This window comes from Theropithecus gelada, chromosome X (genome assembly GCF_003255815.1).
Source record: "Theropithecus gelada isolate Dixy chromosome X, Tgel_1.0, whole genome shotgun sequence".
Classification (NCBI taxonomy): domain Eukaryota; kingdom Metazoa; phylum Chordata; class Mammalia; order Primates; family Cercopithecidae; genus Theropithecus; species Theropithecus gelada.
The window spans coordinates 152,161,640-152,177,671 of NC_037689.1; the positions used below are offsets into that span (position 1 = coordinate 152,161,640).

General features: G+C 40.3%; 2 protein-coding genes across 3 annotated transcripts in view; both read right to left on the minus strand.

Annotated features, from left to right (window-relative positions):
* Positions 1–275: 275 nt before the first annotated feature.
* On the minus strand, positions 276–8,382 carry SMIM9 (small integral membrane protein 9). The gene is made up of 4 exons (XM_025373453.1): positions 8,269–8,382; positions 6,393–6,633; positions 5,207–5,336; positions 276–709 (listed from the first exon to the last, which is right to left on the minus strand). Exons 2-4 carry the CDS (start codon positions 6,532–6,534, stop codon positions 682–684), a joined length of 300 nt encoding a protein of 99 aa, XP_025229238.1. The 5' UTR covers positions 6,535–6,633; positions 8,269–8,382; the 3' UTR covers positions 276–681.
* A 4,649-nt stretch (positions 8,383–13,031) lies between these two features.
* F8 (coagulation factor VIII) overlaps positions 13,032–16,032 on the minus strand; it is a 222,598-nt gene continuing 219,597 nt past the window's right edge. For both annotated transcript variants that reach the window (XM_025371967.1, XM_025371968.1), the window contains one exon: positions 13,032–13,383. In XM_025371967.1, coding sequence (XP_025227752.1) covers positions 13,228–13,383 — 156 coding nt within the window. In that variant the 3' untranslated portion in view covers positions 13,032–13,227. The remainder of the gene's footprint in view (positions 13,384–16,032) is intronic.

Sequence of the window (16,032 nt, forward strand, 5' to 3'; positions counted from 1 at the left end):
TATTACCTGTATTACATTTATAATACTGAATAAATAGAAACACCTTAAATAATTATTACATAGGGAGGTGGTTAAATGACTCATGTCATATCCACTACATTAAAAAAATCTCATGTTTAAATTAGTTTGGGAAATGCTATATATTATACTCACTTGTGGAGATTAATATTAGCCTGTTAAAAGTTCTTAGAAGTCCTGGAGCAAAGAAAAATAGGTTTAATGTGTTTAAGTGTGTTTAATCCAGCATTTCCCAAACATAACTGACCACAGGGCCCTCACTGTTTTGTGACTTTTATTAAAACAGAACTATTGTTTCACAGAACAGACTTTGGAAAACTTGTAATACATATATAGAAAAAAATTGAAGGGAGGTACATCAAGATGTTAATGATGTTTATTTCTGGGTGCTAGAATTATGAAAACTTACTCTTTTCTCTGTATTTCTCAACTTTTTTTTGCAATAAATATGTGTTACTATTATAATCAAAACAGTAATAAGGATATTCACATTTTAAAATTGCAACTTTTGAAGGAGAAAATGAAGGCAAAGATAATTCAAGTTGGAAGACAATTTAATTTTAACTGATAGATACTTCCTCATTTTAAGCAGATAGCAAATGCCCCACTCTTTTGGAGTCCAACCGGAGAGACCACATGTGCCCTGTTGAATCTTCTAGTTCTTCACTGGACTGGGTCAACTACAAGAATGCTGGGAAAAGAAGATAAAATGGTAAATGCTCTGCACAGAGTTACTATGTAATTATATCCCTTTTTCAAAGATTGGATTTTTCACCACTTTTTCTCTTAATATGAACCAAATAATTCCATACAAACAAAATGCTTTGATGAAAAAGCAGAATGTGTTTCCAGTACAGTGGGGCTTGGAGGTAGTGGTATAAGTATGGTTAGGTAGTTTTTCTTCTTTCGTTTTTAAAGTATCTTTTTAAAAATGAACTGACCAAACAAGATAGCTCGTTGTAGAAAGATCAGAAAGTGCAATTAGATGGGGAAAAAAAAGTTAACACCACCACCAATAATAATAAAACAATCTACTTACTACCACAAGGAGATAACCAATGTCTAATACTTCGGTAAGGTTCTTAGAGGCGTTCCCCCTATATGATTAGTTTTTAAAAAGAAATTAGACTAAACTATGTATCTTCTGTTATAATCTGTTTTTTCCACTCAATGATATTTCATGAATATCTTTCCGTGTAATTATTCTTAGTACTCATTTTATGAATGTGCAGTGCTTTCTTTAGCCAGCCCCAGACTGATGGACATTTACGTTTTCATTTCTTCACTATTGAAAACCATACTAAAAATTCCTTGTACACATATCTTTGTGGACTTGTTAGAGCCTGTCAGTCCTCTGCTTCTGGAATGCTGGGAGATTAGCCAAGCTTTCATGTGCCTCAGGTAATAAGCAGCTAGCTGAAGCCTTCATTACAGCTGCAGCTAATGGTATATACAGGTGAGTATAGAGGAGGAAGAATGAGGCACAGAAAGACTGCAATCCTCACTGTGAAATGTCTTAATTAAAAATCAACAAGTATTACTGAGAGTCTACTATGTGCCCAGTACCAAGTCCCAATTTTTCCTGGGAATTGATGTGTCCTTTATGACCACAGACTTCAGTCTTCTTTAATTCCTGCAACACTTAAAAAATTATAACTTGACCAGACTCTGTGACTCACGCCTGTAATCCCAGCACTATGGGAGGCCGAGGCGGGTGGATCACGAGGTCAGGAGTTGGAGACCAGCCTGACCAACATGGTGAAACCCCATCTCTACAAAAAAGACAAAAATTAGCCAGGCGTGGTGGCGCGTGCCTGTAATCCCAGCTACTCAGGAGGCTGAGGCAGGAGAATCGCTTGAACCCGGGAGGCAGAGGTTGCAGTGAGCTGAGATGGCGCCACTGCACTCCAGCATGTGTGACACACTGAGACTTAATCTCAAAAAAAAAAAAAAGAAAAAGAAAAAATTATAACTTTTTCTTCTGTTGGATTATTTTGGTTCTCTTAATCAAAGAAATCATTCTGTGCCTCCTATATCTACCATTTCTTCTCTAATCTTACTTTCACCAAACTGTTTAATACTGCTTGCCTATGCAATCCTGTTTTGCATATTTTCTTTCATATTTTGTACCAATGTCTCTCTTTCTTCATGGTTCCTCATTTTGGTGATAGTTTTACTTTTTGTCTTTTACATTTTTCTTGGGATTTTCCATCTAATTTTCATCTTCTCCTTTTGTTTTAGTATACCTTATCTGCCCTGTTTTATTTCTGCATATAGCTTTTATTATTATTATTATTATTATTATTATTATTATTGAGATGAGGTCTTGCTGTGTTCCCAGGCTGGTCTCGAACTCCTGGCCGTAAGCAATCCTCCCGCCTCAGCCTCTCAAAGTGCTGGGATTACAGGCATGTGCCACCATGCCCAACCTTAGCTATTATTTTATATTTTGTATCAAATGTTTTGAATTTATGGCAATATGTTAGTACACAGTTTTTATCTGCCCTGAGATATTTTTCTAGTGAGTATTCCTCATCTGCCATTTCTTGCTTATATGTTTCTTGTCTTTTCCATACAGTAACTCAGTATAGATTTGGTGCTGTTTCCTGTTGAATGAGATAAACTCTTACTGGACCAGTTATTTACAGGAGATTTGCACAAGTCACCAGCGCTATACTTTAGACTAACAAATTATCTTCATGATGCTGAGGTATGTGTAAGCTCTTGTAGCCTTTACTTCTTTTCAGCCAAGTGAGAGCAGCAGCTGTAGGTCTGAGCATAAAAAAGTTTCAGACTTCACCTTCTTGCCTCAACAGACTGCTTCTTAAAAATATGGCTTGCCTATATGCTTATTCATTCAAATTTATCTGTTAGGCTTCTACTTGGTGCCCAGTTGGGTCCAGAAATGTTTCTTTCACTAGTTAGCTTGCTTGTTCCCAGCAAGGGCTTATTGGCTTTTCTCTTCAGGTTAAGCCATCTACTTCAAAGAAGGAATTATTTTTGTTGGCATATAGTCTGCCTTATCTTCACAGAAGTCCCTCTGAATGTGCATGGTTAACCAATACTTCTGATGCTTTTGATGCAGCTTACCTGCCGACCACAGTTTGAGTAACAGTGACTTCAAAGATGTGGAACCAGACATATCTTATTTGAGTTCCAGCTTCCTTGGTTGGTTACTAGGTATGCTATTCAGGGATATTCAGCTGCTATAACGGTCCTGAGGTCTTAGTAGCTTAACACAATAAAATTGATCCTTCACTCATGACTCATTCTGATGTAGGTTAAGTTCTCCTCCATGAGGTGATTCAGGGATCCCAGCTCCTTCCATCATGTGACTTCACCACCTTAGAGTCCTTCAGTTGAAGCCATGCATATGCGAAAGAGAGAGGTAGCATGGACACATGTGCAAGACATTTTATGTCATACATTCCTTTTGCTCGTATTTTACTGGCCAAATCTCAGTACTGTGGTCCCAGCCTAGTTGGAAGGAAGGTTGGGAATATAATGTTACTCTGTGCTTAGGGAAGAAGGAACAGGATTGCTGAACAAATAGCCAGTCTCTGTTACAGTCTGTCTTTCTGATCATCCAGTATCTGTTTCACTTTTCTTTTCATATGTGGAACACAGCCACCCTGTCATGCATATGGAAATATTCCACCCATATTTCCGCTCGAGAAAGGCCTTATTTCCCTAGCTGCTGAGAGTGTTGTCAGCAGAGAGCCTCTACCTGTTAGCTCATTCGGAGGCTGCCTCAGGTGCAGAGAGCTTCCATGTACTTTCTGGGAACAGCCCACATCCAGTGAATGATCTAGGTGGGGTTAGAGAGGTCCAGCCATTTCAGCCATGTGGGACAACTCTGATGGGGCTGACTGAGTCTTTGTTGGGCTTGCAAGACAGTTTGATTTCTCCCTTCCACCCCATATCTTCCACAGGCGTTGATCATTAATAATACCCTGAATGCCAAATTCTGGTCTCCCTGTCTACTTTCAGAATACCTGACTTGTGGCAAACCCTTTCCTCAGGACTAAATCTCATTTATCACTGTGTCCAGCTCAAAGTCCAGAGTATCTGGTGATGCTGAGTTCTCTCAAGTCTGGGGGTGGCTCTGCTTGGTTAAGTGATCTGCTCCTGATCTCTACAACCCAGAATAACGATGGAACAGGAAGAGGATAAGCACCATAAACATTCCTATTTGAAAAGAGGAAGAACGAGAGACACACAGCAGTCATTGCTCTGTGGCAATCCTGGAGTCCTGATTAGACCCAAATCCTGCTTTCAAAGGGTGGCTCTGTGGCCCTTTGTCCGTTCTCTGGGAAGCTCTTCTGATCCATTATTCTTCTGAAGCAAATGTTGGGACCTTCAAAGCTGGTGTCCTTCTTTTTCATGGAAGGTTGGAGGCCTAACTATTGTTCACAACTGATGGCTCATTTAGTTCTGGCTTATGGTTTCTCTGGCAATAAGCTTCTCTCAAAAGCTTAGCTGATATCTAATCTATTTGCCTCCAATCAGTTCCATGTGCCAGTAACCACATCCAAGGTTGCTTCCTAGACACAGTTCTTGATCCTGTGATCATTTTGAGGTTACAGGAGCCATAGGTGATGCCACACCCTTGATCTGATCTTTATCCTCAGCCACTTTCCTTAGATTTTTGAGCTCTTTTAATTGCTTTCTTTCTCTGTCTTTCTAGCAACCAGCACACAGACAGGCAAGTAGTCATTTGTCGGTAAATACTGACTGAATTAACAAAATTTAGCTCAACTATTTTGTTTTCCTCAGGATTCTTTTGGCTTCATATGATTTATGTAGACAAATATTATGGTAAATTTTGAGGAAATTGAGAGCACAGCTAATTATATATTTTCTATGTATAGTTCTTGAGCCACAGGGAAGAAAAATTAGGAGTTAATAAAGTTGATAAAAGAAATGACCAGTTGTAAACACTGGTCATTAAATGTGACCTGTCAGTCATTGGTAACAAATGGAGCAAGTTGGAGGAAATAAAAGAGAAAGTAGAGAAGACATTTTAAAAAGGGGTTGCATGACCTTTCACAGTTTTCCTCCCAGAATTGAATTTCTTAAAACTTTCCCTTAATTACAGATATGCAGGCTGGTGAGCAACCTGTTTCTGTTCCCGCCCCCCTTCACGTTCCCTCTCTCCTCCTCGTCTCTTCTTCCCGCAGAAGCTTACGTGAAGCAGCAGAGGATCCCCATTAGTGCTGAGGTGAGAAGAAAAGCAACAATGGCTGCTGGAGGTAAGGCACTCTTGATAAGTTGCCATAAGTAATCCCTGAAGTTGTTCAGCCAGGACCTGTCATTACCTGCAGAAAGAGCATAGATGTTCATTGAGGAGAGGTCAAGTAAATGATAGGGCTGGCGTTTGAATCCAAATTCAAGTTCAAATAGTTGTCCCAGATATCATGTCTTATAGTTGTCCAGAGCCCATATCCTAAACTACTTTGCTGTGCTGGCTGTAAGATGTTCAAAGGGCAAACATTTTGTTTTTAAAGTATCCTTAGATGGATATGATTTTTTGCCTCCTTGTAAGTCAAATAGGATCAATAATTGTTGTTTCAGATACCTTAAGGGTTGTTTCGAGTATATTGGGTACTTTTTGAAAGAGAAGCATGAATTGATAACAAGAAAGTCTTTACTAAAGTGTTGCTGCCTAGAGTATATCTCTGGGAGTCCTGCAGGAGGCTAAGGGGAGGGAGTATCCCAGGAAGAGAAAGGAGAAGGCCACCAGCCCTAAGAGCAGAGGAGGAAGGGGCCAGGGAAACTGGAATAAGGACCTCTAGGGGGAGTTTGCTGATCAATGTAAGGCTCGGGCTGTTGGGTCTTTTCATTAGCAACTGGGGGAGGAAAGTACAGTGCTTTGACCCTAAAGAAAGAAGTAGGGGAAAATGAAAGTGTCTGCAGCATGGAGTTGAGAGGATTCACCACTAACCAGCAAGACACTTGAATAGCATGTGTGTGCATGTTGGAACCTAGATTGTGGATCAGTGGACCATCAGGTTTATTGTCAATTTCACCTCCTTTGTCAAGTCTTTCCTGACCCCTCCCCAAACAGTTTAAATTATCCCCTTGTCCGCTGGGACATTGATCATGCTCCATGGAAGGTTGGCATCTATGGCTTTGTCTGCCTATCCGTGAGCTCCTTCATAACAGAGGCTGTTCAATTCCTAATCCATGTAGTTCAGAAAAGGACTTGGTACATAGTAGGTAGGTTAATGCTTGTTGAACTAAATTGAACCAAACCAGAATAGTTTGCTTTCCTATGAACATTCTTTTTAAACATGAAATTCATTTTACCTGACCTGAAACATGAATCTTAAGTCCTATGAAGAAAGGAACATTCATCCTAACAGCAAACACACCCCCTGAGCGTGGTTTCGATCCTGTTTTTTCTTGTATTCCCAAGGCAGACAAAGGCGAAGGAGAGAAAGCTACTGTCTCCAACAAGAGGCAAGTTAGAGAGCATAGCAGAAATCCAGTTAGCAGCAGCTTCTGGGGTTCCATGGACGCCCGCCTTCGGCTGCGGCTGAAGAGATGGTAATCCGAGCTCACTCCGCCAACGAGAGATGTCTTTGTCCGTAGCTCTTTCCACAGAAACTTTGTCTGAAAAGTTAGACAATGATGGTTTAGTTCATATTCCAAAAATCTTCTCACCATCATGAACATAAGGATAATTGGCTGACTTACACAGGTGACTCCTGAAAATGGTCAGTTTCCAAAGCAAAATGTATCCCCTCCAAGAAAACAAAACAAAACCTGTATCAGGTCAGATACCTGACATTCCCTCCTACCCCTGATACCTTTTCAATCGTCCCCAAGTCAATTAGTAGAAACTGTTTCATCTGTTCAGGCCAAAAAAAGTATATTCACATTGTTGTGCAACAGATCTCTAGAACTTTTTCAACTTGGAAAACTGAAACTGTAAACAGCTCCTCATTAACCCCTCCCCTTCAGGTCCTGGTAACCACCATTCTACTTTTTGTTTCTATGAATTTGACGACTTTAGATACCAAATATAATAAATTTCTATATATCTATATATTTTTAACTCCATAATATATTTTATATATTCAAATAACAAACTTTTATATTGCTTTAAAAAGTAAATGTTTGTTTAGGTTTACATATAATGACTCTTCTTTTTCTTTCATACACTTTATCCATCAGAAGTGTCTAGTCACCTTTACTCAAAAAACGTATCCAGAATCCTGCCACTTCACACCACCTCCACTGCTACCTACCATCATCTCTGTCTTTCTGCTTCCATCCTTGCCTCCCTTAAGCCTCTTCTCCAGTGAGTGGTCAAAGAGATCTTGGTAAGTTGTAGGTCAGATTATGTCCTAGTTACTGCTGACCACATATCCTACCAGTCTCCTCTTGATCATCACTCCAACTTAGCCTCATTTCATTTTGAACAAGCTAGGCGTGTTCCTACCTTGGGGCTTTTTCACTTGCTTTTCCCTTTCCAGGGAATGCCTTTCCCCCAGGTATTCTCAGAATTTATTCCCTCACCTCCTTTGATTACTCAAATATCACCTTCTCAATGAGGATTTTCCTTAGATCCCATTGTTAAAATTGTACCACCCTCCTACAAAACTTCCTAATTGTCTTACCTGCTTGATTTTTCTCCAAAACCTCATTAGAACCTAGTAGAATATATTTTACTTTACTTTATTATATGTATCTCCTGAATATAATATAAGCTGTATGAGTGCAGGGATTTTTGTCTGTTTTGTTCACTGCTAAACAGTACCTAGCACATAGGGTATCCAGGTGCTCAATAAATATTTTTTGAATGAATGGTGACTTTTGGCGGATATTGTTCCCACCCGTTTTTCATTTACTACGTCCAACTAGATAAGCTGAAAAAGCTGAATCCTCCCGTTCTCAGCCATCCTTGAAGTTAGGCTTGGCTATGTGACATAGCTCTAGATAATGAAACATAAGGACAATCTGATGGGTAGCTTTTGGGAAGGCTTTTTGCTGTCTTGATAAAAGAGATGATGCTGCCTTGAATGTTGTTTAAGAAATGTTGCCTGAAGTTGCTCTGACAATTTCAAGCCACTAAACTAACACCTGTAGCTCCTCACCTCTGGACTACATGGTATGAGAAAAATATACTCTTATTTGAGCCATTATAATTTGGGCCTCCTATTACTTAAGACATTTATAACTGATACACTCACCTACTGTTTGCTAGGGCTTAAAGAGACCCACATCCAGTGGGAAACCACTTACCTGAAAATGGACTTAGCACCACGGAATTCAAAGAAACCAGTGGAATTAGGCCTTAGTCTTTAGAGGGCAGAAGTCTTCAGAAGAAGCTGGTCAGTCTTCTCCTTAGGTCTCTGAAGTTCCAAATAGAATTCCACAACTCCTTATGATATCATCGATTACATTTAACTCTCCCCCAGTCTCCTTATTCGACAGCTAAGCACACAGACATCAATTTCTGTCTATGTATAAACATCTGTGTTATACCAAAACCCATCCTTACAGTAGTTGTATCCTCTTAGGCTTGAAGAATTCTAAGATATTTTATTCACCACATGGTATCTAACTATGCCTTATAATATAGATATAGAACTTCAATAGATGGTAAATATGGCATTTCATATTGGGGAAAAAGACATTATTTAATATGATGTTGGGTGTGAGCCCTTTGCCATGCTATGCAAAATAGAAATTCTAGCTGGATCAAGGACTAAACAAAAATAAAATCATATATAAAATATGACATTTTCTGTCATACTTTTATGATAGAAAATTCTATGAGTGGATATTTTTATAATCTTGGTGCAGAATAAGCTACTCTAAGCATGTCATAAAACCCAAAGCCATAAATGAAAATACTGATAAATTTATAACATAAAAATGTAAAGCTTTCATATAGCAAAACATTGTTTAAAAAAGATAAAAGATTAATGACAAATTAAGTAATTTCACAGCATATATGACAGACATTCAATTAAGATTGTTAATGTACAAAGAACTCTTATAAACTAATTTTAAAAAAAAATAGTTCTGGCTGACGCCTGTCATCCCAGCACTTTGGGAGGCTGAGGCAGAAGGATAGCTTGAGCTCAGGAGTTTGAGACCAGCCTGAGCAACATAGCGAGATCCTGTCTCTACAAGACATTTAAAAATTAGCCAGGTGTGGTGGTGCACGCCTGTAGTCCCAGTTACTCTGGAGGCTGAGGCAGTAGCCTGCCTTGAGCCTGGGAGATTGAGGCTGCAGTGAGCTATGATCATGCCACTGCACTCCAGCCTGGGTGACATGTGGGGCTTATAACCTAGATGACGGGTTGATGGGTGCACCCAACCATCATGGCATATGTATACCTATGTAACAAACCTGCATGTTCTGCACATGTATCCCAGAACTTAAAGTTCAAAAAAATGCAAATCAAGTCTAGGCAACATAGCAGGAGCCTGTCTCTACAAAATATAAAATATTTTAAAAATTTAAAAAATAATAGCTATCCATAGAAGAACGGCAAAAATGGTATCTCAGTTAGGGGTCTATCAGAAAACAGGGCTCCCAGGAAATACATAAAATGAAAGTTTTTGTAGAGTCCTCCAGTCTCTCCCAGTTTCTTGCTATGTCATGATAGAAAATCATGGAGTGGCTTGACCATTCTGTGACCCAGCCAGCAGGCCTGAATGAAAATTGGGACCTTGAACATTCCCAGGCACTGATAAAGGTATCTAGGTTGTGACCCAAAACACTGAAAGAAACTGGAGGATCTACTTCCAAGATGGTGCACTCACATGACTATTGCTAGATGACCAAAAGTCCCAGCTTGCCTGGGACTCAGGATTGGCTTCATGGGAGTTTGATCTATGCCCTGAGGGGCCCTATGTTTTGTTTGCTCTGATGTCACTGTCTTGAAATTCTTAATAATTTTATCTTTGATCTTGTGTTTTGTAAGGGAAGTTTAATGAGACCGCCTATTTCATCACACTCGTTTTCCCCTCCCCACTGACTTTGTTAACATTCTTCTCCCTTTGAGTCTCACTGAACTCCAATGCATTGTGGGTCCACTAGAATGTTATGCTCATGGGCATTGTGTACATTCTTTGCTATTCTATTTGCACATAGTGTTTACAATGCATTTTTACATTGTGGTAAAATTGTAGTAAGAACACAACATGGTATCTGCTCTCTTGACAAATTTTTAAGTGCCCAGTGTGGTATCGTTAGCTATATGCACAATGGTGTACATTAGATCTGTAGAACTTAATTCATCTTGCATAACTGAAACTTTTTTTTTTTTTTTTTTGAGATGGAGTCTCACTCTGTTGCCCAGGCTGATGGAATGCAATGGCATGATCTCGGCTCACTGCAACCTCCACCCGCCTCCTGGGTTCAAGCAATTCTTGTGCCTCAACCTCCCAAGTAGCTGGGACTACAGGCGTGTGCCACAATGCCCAGCTAATTTTTATATTTTTAGTAGAGATGGGATTTCGCCATGTTGGCTAGGCTGGTCCCGAACTCCTGACCTCAGGTGATCCGCCTGCCTTGGCCTCCCAAAATGCTGGGATTACAGGTGTGAGCCACCATGCCCAGCAGCATAACTGAAACGTTATGCCCATTGAACAGAAACTCCCATTTCTCTCTCAGTCTCTTTCTCTCTCCATATAAGCTGTTCACCTGGATTGAGACTCCATTTCTGATTTATTTTATTCAGCCTCTCATGAATTAAATCATTTTTACTCTGAGTTCAATTTAATCTGGTTTTCTAACTCACTAATTTGGTTTTCTAGAGTGTCCATCTTGCTATTCAGTGCCCCTATTTGTTTTACAAATATCAGTGCTCACATTTTTATTTCCAGTGTAAAAACACAATTCTCAAAGGCATTTGTTTGTATGTGTCAATGTTTTATTTAACTCATTACTGAAGAAACCAGCAGGAAAATAAAAGAACTAGTTCCATTAACATTTGAGAAATAGAGCTGTATATAGTCAATGGGAAAAGAATGCCAAAACAAGATTGCCAAGTTAAACATAACAGGAAATAAAACCATATCACCTTTGGGGTTAAGTCTTCTACCAGGCTATAAAACAAAACAACTTATTCATTTCTGTAAGTTAGCCTCTAAATGTTAAGAACTTCACAGGGCTATAAACCATTTTCACCTTTATCATTTGTGGATTGTGACTATACTGTGACAGCTATGTTATAGTTTCCAAAGCGGTCAGCTCAGGGTCAAGCAGGATTATTAGAAAATACTCCAGCATAGAAAATAAGTAGCCATTCTTTTGCCTTTTCTCAGATTGGGATCCATTTTTCTTTCATATTAGGATCTCCTATTTTCAAATTGCCCTGGGTTGCAATCTTCAGATGCTTCCTCCAACTGCTCTATAACTTATCCTTGCCTCCAGTCCCCTTTACTAAATCAGGAGATTCTGTGTCGTCTTAGTGAAGGGGTCAGGCAGATGGAAGGAGCAGTAAACCCTTCGCAATATTATTGGGGTGGAGGGCAAGATGGGGAATCCTACTGTGTGGTGACATGGCAGGCTGGAGTGTTTTTCAGTTTTCACCAGTCCAATTTTCTTCTGACCTCCTTGATACTTCAACTATGTAAGTGGGACTCTAGTTTTCAGTCATGGTATAAAATTTCCCATTACATTTTTGTTGTGTTATTTTCAGCAGGAAATTAGTAGAGGGAGAGAGTAAACTGACTGCATTATTATAGCACAGTAAGCACTCATAGGGGCAGACTATGCTGTTGTTGTGTTGTGTCACAGGGCGAACCTCAAAGCTGGGGTTCAACTTGAGAAGTCACATAGGTTCTTGGCTTTGCACAGGAAGGAATTCAAGAGCGAGCTGACAGACTTAAGTGACAGCAAATTATTAAGACATAAAAGAATGAAAGGGTGGCTACTCCATAGGCTGGTTGGCTATTTTTATGATTATTTCTTGATCACCTGCTAGACAAGGGGTGGATTATTTATGAGTTTTCCAGGAATGGGGTGTGGAATTCCTGGAACTGAGGGTTCCTCTTCCTTTCAGACCATGTACAGTAACTTCTGGATGTTGCCATGGCATTTGTAAACTGTCGTGGTGCTGGTGGTAATGTCTTTTAGCATGCTAATGCGTTATGATTAGTGTATAACGAGCAGTGAGGACCACCAGAGGAAGCTTTTGCTGCCATCTTGGTTTTGGCAGGTTTGGCCAGCTTCTTTACTGCATCCTGTTTTATCTGCAGAGTCTGTTGAACTCCTATCTCAGGGCATGTGCCTCTTAGTACAGCAGATGTCAACAAAGTTTTGAACTGTTTGCTATCAGTTCCTTTTCTTCCTGTGCCCCCAGGATTCATTATGGAAATTTATGATTTTTCAAAGAATTTGCTAGATCTTTAGGACTTTATGTGGCACTACCTCAAAGATTTAAAAAATCCATCTTCATTTATTACGAAGTAGGCCAAATACAAAATACAAAGTTTGTATCTCCTATCCCAGATAACCATGGATTTTCCTTATATTTTAACAGAAATATTAAATATATGTCCTTAGAAGCCTATTATCATCATCATTTTCTTTCTTGGCCATCACAAATTTCAAGAAGACATAGTTGTTTTGTTTCAAAGCTTTCAACAATTCCATCCTCCTGACTTATTTTTTATTGGTCAGAGTGAAGACCAAATGGTTTTATGTCTACATCTTTCTGAGATTAAATCTATGGACACTCGTCAGAAGAATGCACATTTGCATTTATACAGAATGTCCCATATAATTTTAGGAAACTTAGGGATTCTTGAACCCTATCTATAATTCTCAGTTTAAGACTGCTAGTTTTGGAGATAAGAATGTGCCCCTCATGACTAAATAACATAATTATGTCTATGTGTAAGGAAGCAAGAACAACTTTTTGCCTAGTTCCATTGGAAGGAAGGAATAATCTGGGGGCAGCTGCAGAAAATAGGTAAGAGTTAAGTTAAATTGGATGCACCCTCCTGGCCCCCCACCAAATAAATGCAGGATTAATGATAGTTAATTCGGGAGGCTTCAAGGCAGTGTCTGCTAGGACTGTATAGTTTAAATACATAGCAAAATAATGGGGCCATGGACAATGTGGGGCAGGAAGTAAACCGAAGGTCAGCACAAAGGTAGAAGGCAAGCCAGGAAGGGACACTGCCCTGGAGCTGAGGAGGGAGGGGTGCGGGCACTGGCAGGTGCTGCAGTGGCCACTCTCAGTAGAGCTCCTGTGCCTCACAGCCCAGAAGCTCTATCCTCAGGGCAATCTGGTGCACCCAACTCTGGGGATGAATTCGAAGGTAGCGAGTCAGTAACGGTGAGTCTAGAGAGTTCACCACAGGTGTGAGGGAGTCTTGATTTCCCTGAAAAACCTGAAAGAGGAAAGAGAGCGTTTATTGATTGTCTGACAGGACAGTGGTCACTGCAAAGCACAGATGCTTTTCTCACTTCTAGTTGTTTCCAGTAGTCCAGGATTAAATCCTGGAAGATGACTAGATTACTCTGTCCCATGCATCTGGGACATCTAGAATTAAGAGCACCCTGCTTTGGAGGCCTTCACTCTAGCTAGGCCTTATATCTAGAATGTTCTCACCCACTTTCCAAACCTCGGTGATATTAAGTGCTTTGTCCCGGGTCACACACAGCATCTGTGTTGGATCATCTGGAGATGAGAGTCAGGCTTTGGCCAGCAGACTCCCTTGTCAATGCATTTGCTGTGGCAAGAAGAGTACACAGTAAGAGCTCAGAAAATGGTAGCTATCATTATTAGTTAGATAAACTGGTTTCCCACATGTTGGTGACAACTTTAGAATGATAACGAATGCAACACAGCAAGGCATGCAATTTAATGTGGCTGGGCAACCTTGGCAGGAGGGGATACAGAGAGAAAGAAGTGGGAAGACAGTCTAAGACTCAAGGCATCTTGCTACTCCAGGACTTTGGAGCAAAGGCCACCTATAACTGGGTGGATGTTTGGGAAAATGAAGATCCGAATGTTCAAGTGTGTAATTCAAGGCAACTCTAAAACCCTGTGGGTTTTGTGTGGATTCCGAGGTAAACCTACAGAAGAAAGTCCAGCCAAATGGTGAGAATACGCAAGAGTCTTGGAGAAAAAGGAACAGAATGCAGGTAATGTCCTACCATAGTGCATGCTCTTGCAAGGACAGACACCATGATATCCTTAGGATCTCCTGAGGCAGTTTGTGTGTAAGGAGGCAACTGGCCACCTTACCGGAAAGAAGTGCTCAAATAGCAACAAAAGGGCTCCTGCTTCCTGGGACTATTGGGTGACATTTTCCTCTAACAATCCTGGCATCTTCAAGTGTGGTGTCGGTTTTACTTCAGATTCCAAATGGGAAGAGGCTTTTCCTGGCGAATGTACTGTAAAGTAGCACTGTGTTCCTACAGAGAGTTTAGGTATCAGAACAAAAGAAGTTTGGGCCATCTTCATTAATCTAGCTACATGTCCCCCCTAGGTGCCCAACCCTGGCTGCTTATTGGAATCGCCTTTGGAGCTTTTAAAAAATGATGCATGGGCTAGCTCCCTGCCCCCCACCCCCCGGGGAGAAATGCCAATTTAATTGGTTTGTTCCCACCTTGGCCCCCTTATTCTGGTCTCCAAGCTCTGCCTAATATAGCCCCAGCCCAAGTCTCTGATCTATTCTCCCACTGCATTCCTCCTATTCTACTGCATCGCAGATAAACTAATCTTTTAGTTTCTCAACAATGTCAACTCTTGTTTTATTTAACATGAGAGCCTTTGTATATGTGATTCCCTCTGCTTGGAAGGCTCTTACCCCTTCTGTTTCTTCTTTTATCCATGTTTTTTTACCCTTCAGGTCTCAGTTTAAATACTACCTCTTAAACTAGGCATAGTGGCATGCCCCTATAGTCTCAGCTACTCAGGAGGCTGAGGCAGGAGGATTGCTTGAGCCCAGTAGTTTGAGACAAGCCCAGGCAACATAGCGAAATTCTGCCTCAATTTTTTTTCTTTTTTTGAGACGGAATCTCGCTCTGTCGCCCAGGCTGGAGTGCAGTGGCACAATCTCAGCTCACTGCGAGCTCCGCCCCCCCGGGTTCACACCATTCTCCTGCCTCAGCTTCCCGAGTAGCTGGGACTACAGGTGCCCCCCACCAGGCTCTGCTAATTTTTTTTTTTTTTTTGTATTTTTAGTAGAGACGGGGTTTCACTGTGTTAGCCAGGATGGTCTCAATCTCCTGACTTTTCCTAACAATTTGTGGAGTGAGACTTTGAGATCATGCAAATATTCTGTTTCACAACAAGCTTTTATCCAATGGTATTAGCAACCCTTAAAGTTCTTTACAAGTATTCAATAGTATATTGATGGTTGCAAACTGATTTTCCAATTATGATCCATTACCCTCATTATTCCTTTTGATGCTCAAATTGTCTCAAATCTAGCCAACAGGAAGCCCTTCGGGCCAGTTGCTGTGTTCTTTTCCCATGATCCCATTTATCTTCTGGCACATCAAGATCACCAAGATCATCTAAGATCACCTGGCAGTTTCCTTGATCCAGCCTTGAAAAAGTCATTTCTCTAGGGAGCTCAGATTCTTTTGAATGGAAAATGGCAGTTAGAGACCAAGATTTGGGCATGCGATGGGCTTGTTATTACTGCAGTGTAATTACTTCTAGATTCCTTCAGCGAACAGTGCTAAGAATATGCTTTTTTAATTCCTAAGTTCTCACTGACACTTCTAATCCAACTCTAACATTGTTTTTGTTAGTATTAGATTTCTGGGGCTACTGTAACAAATTCACTACACACTTAGTGCCTTTAAAACAAAATAAATTTATTCACTCATCATTCTAGAGGCTCAAAGTCTGGAGCCTGGAGCAGTGGCACAAGAGTGTCAAACACAAAATCACATTTAAAGCTTCTGTTTGGAAGTGGTATATGTCATGTCCAATCACATTCTATTGATCAAAATGAGTCACATGGCCATGCCTAAAGTTGATGAGGTTTTCAAGGAAAGAGGGAATAAAAACTCAAGAACAT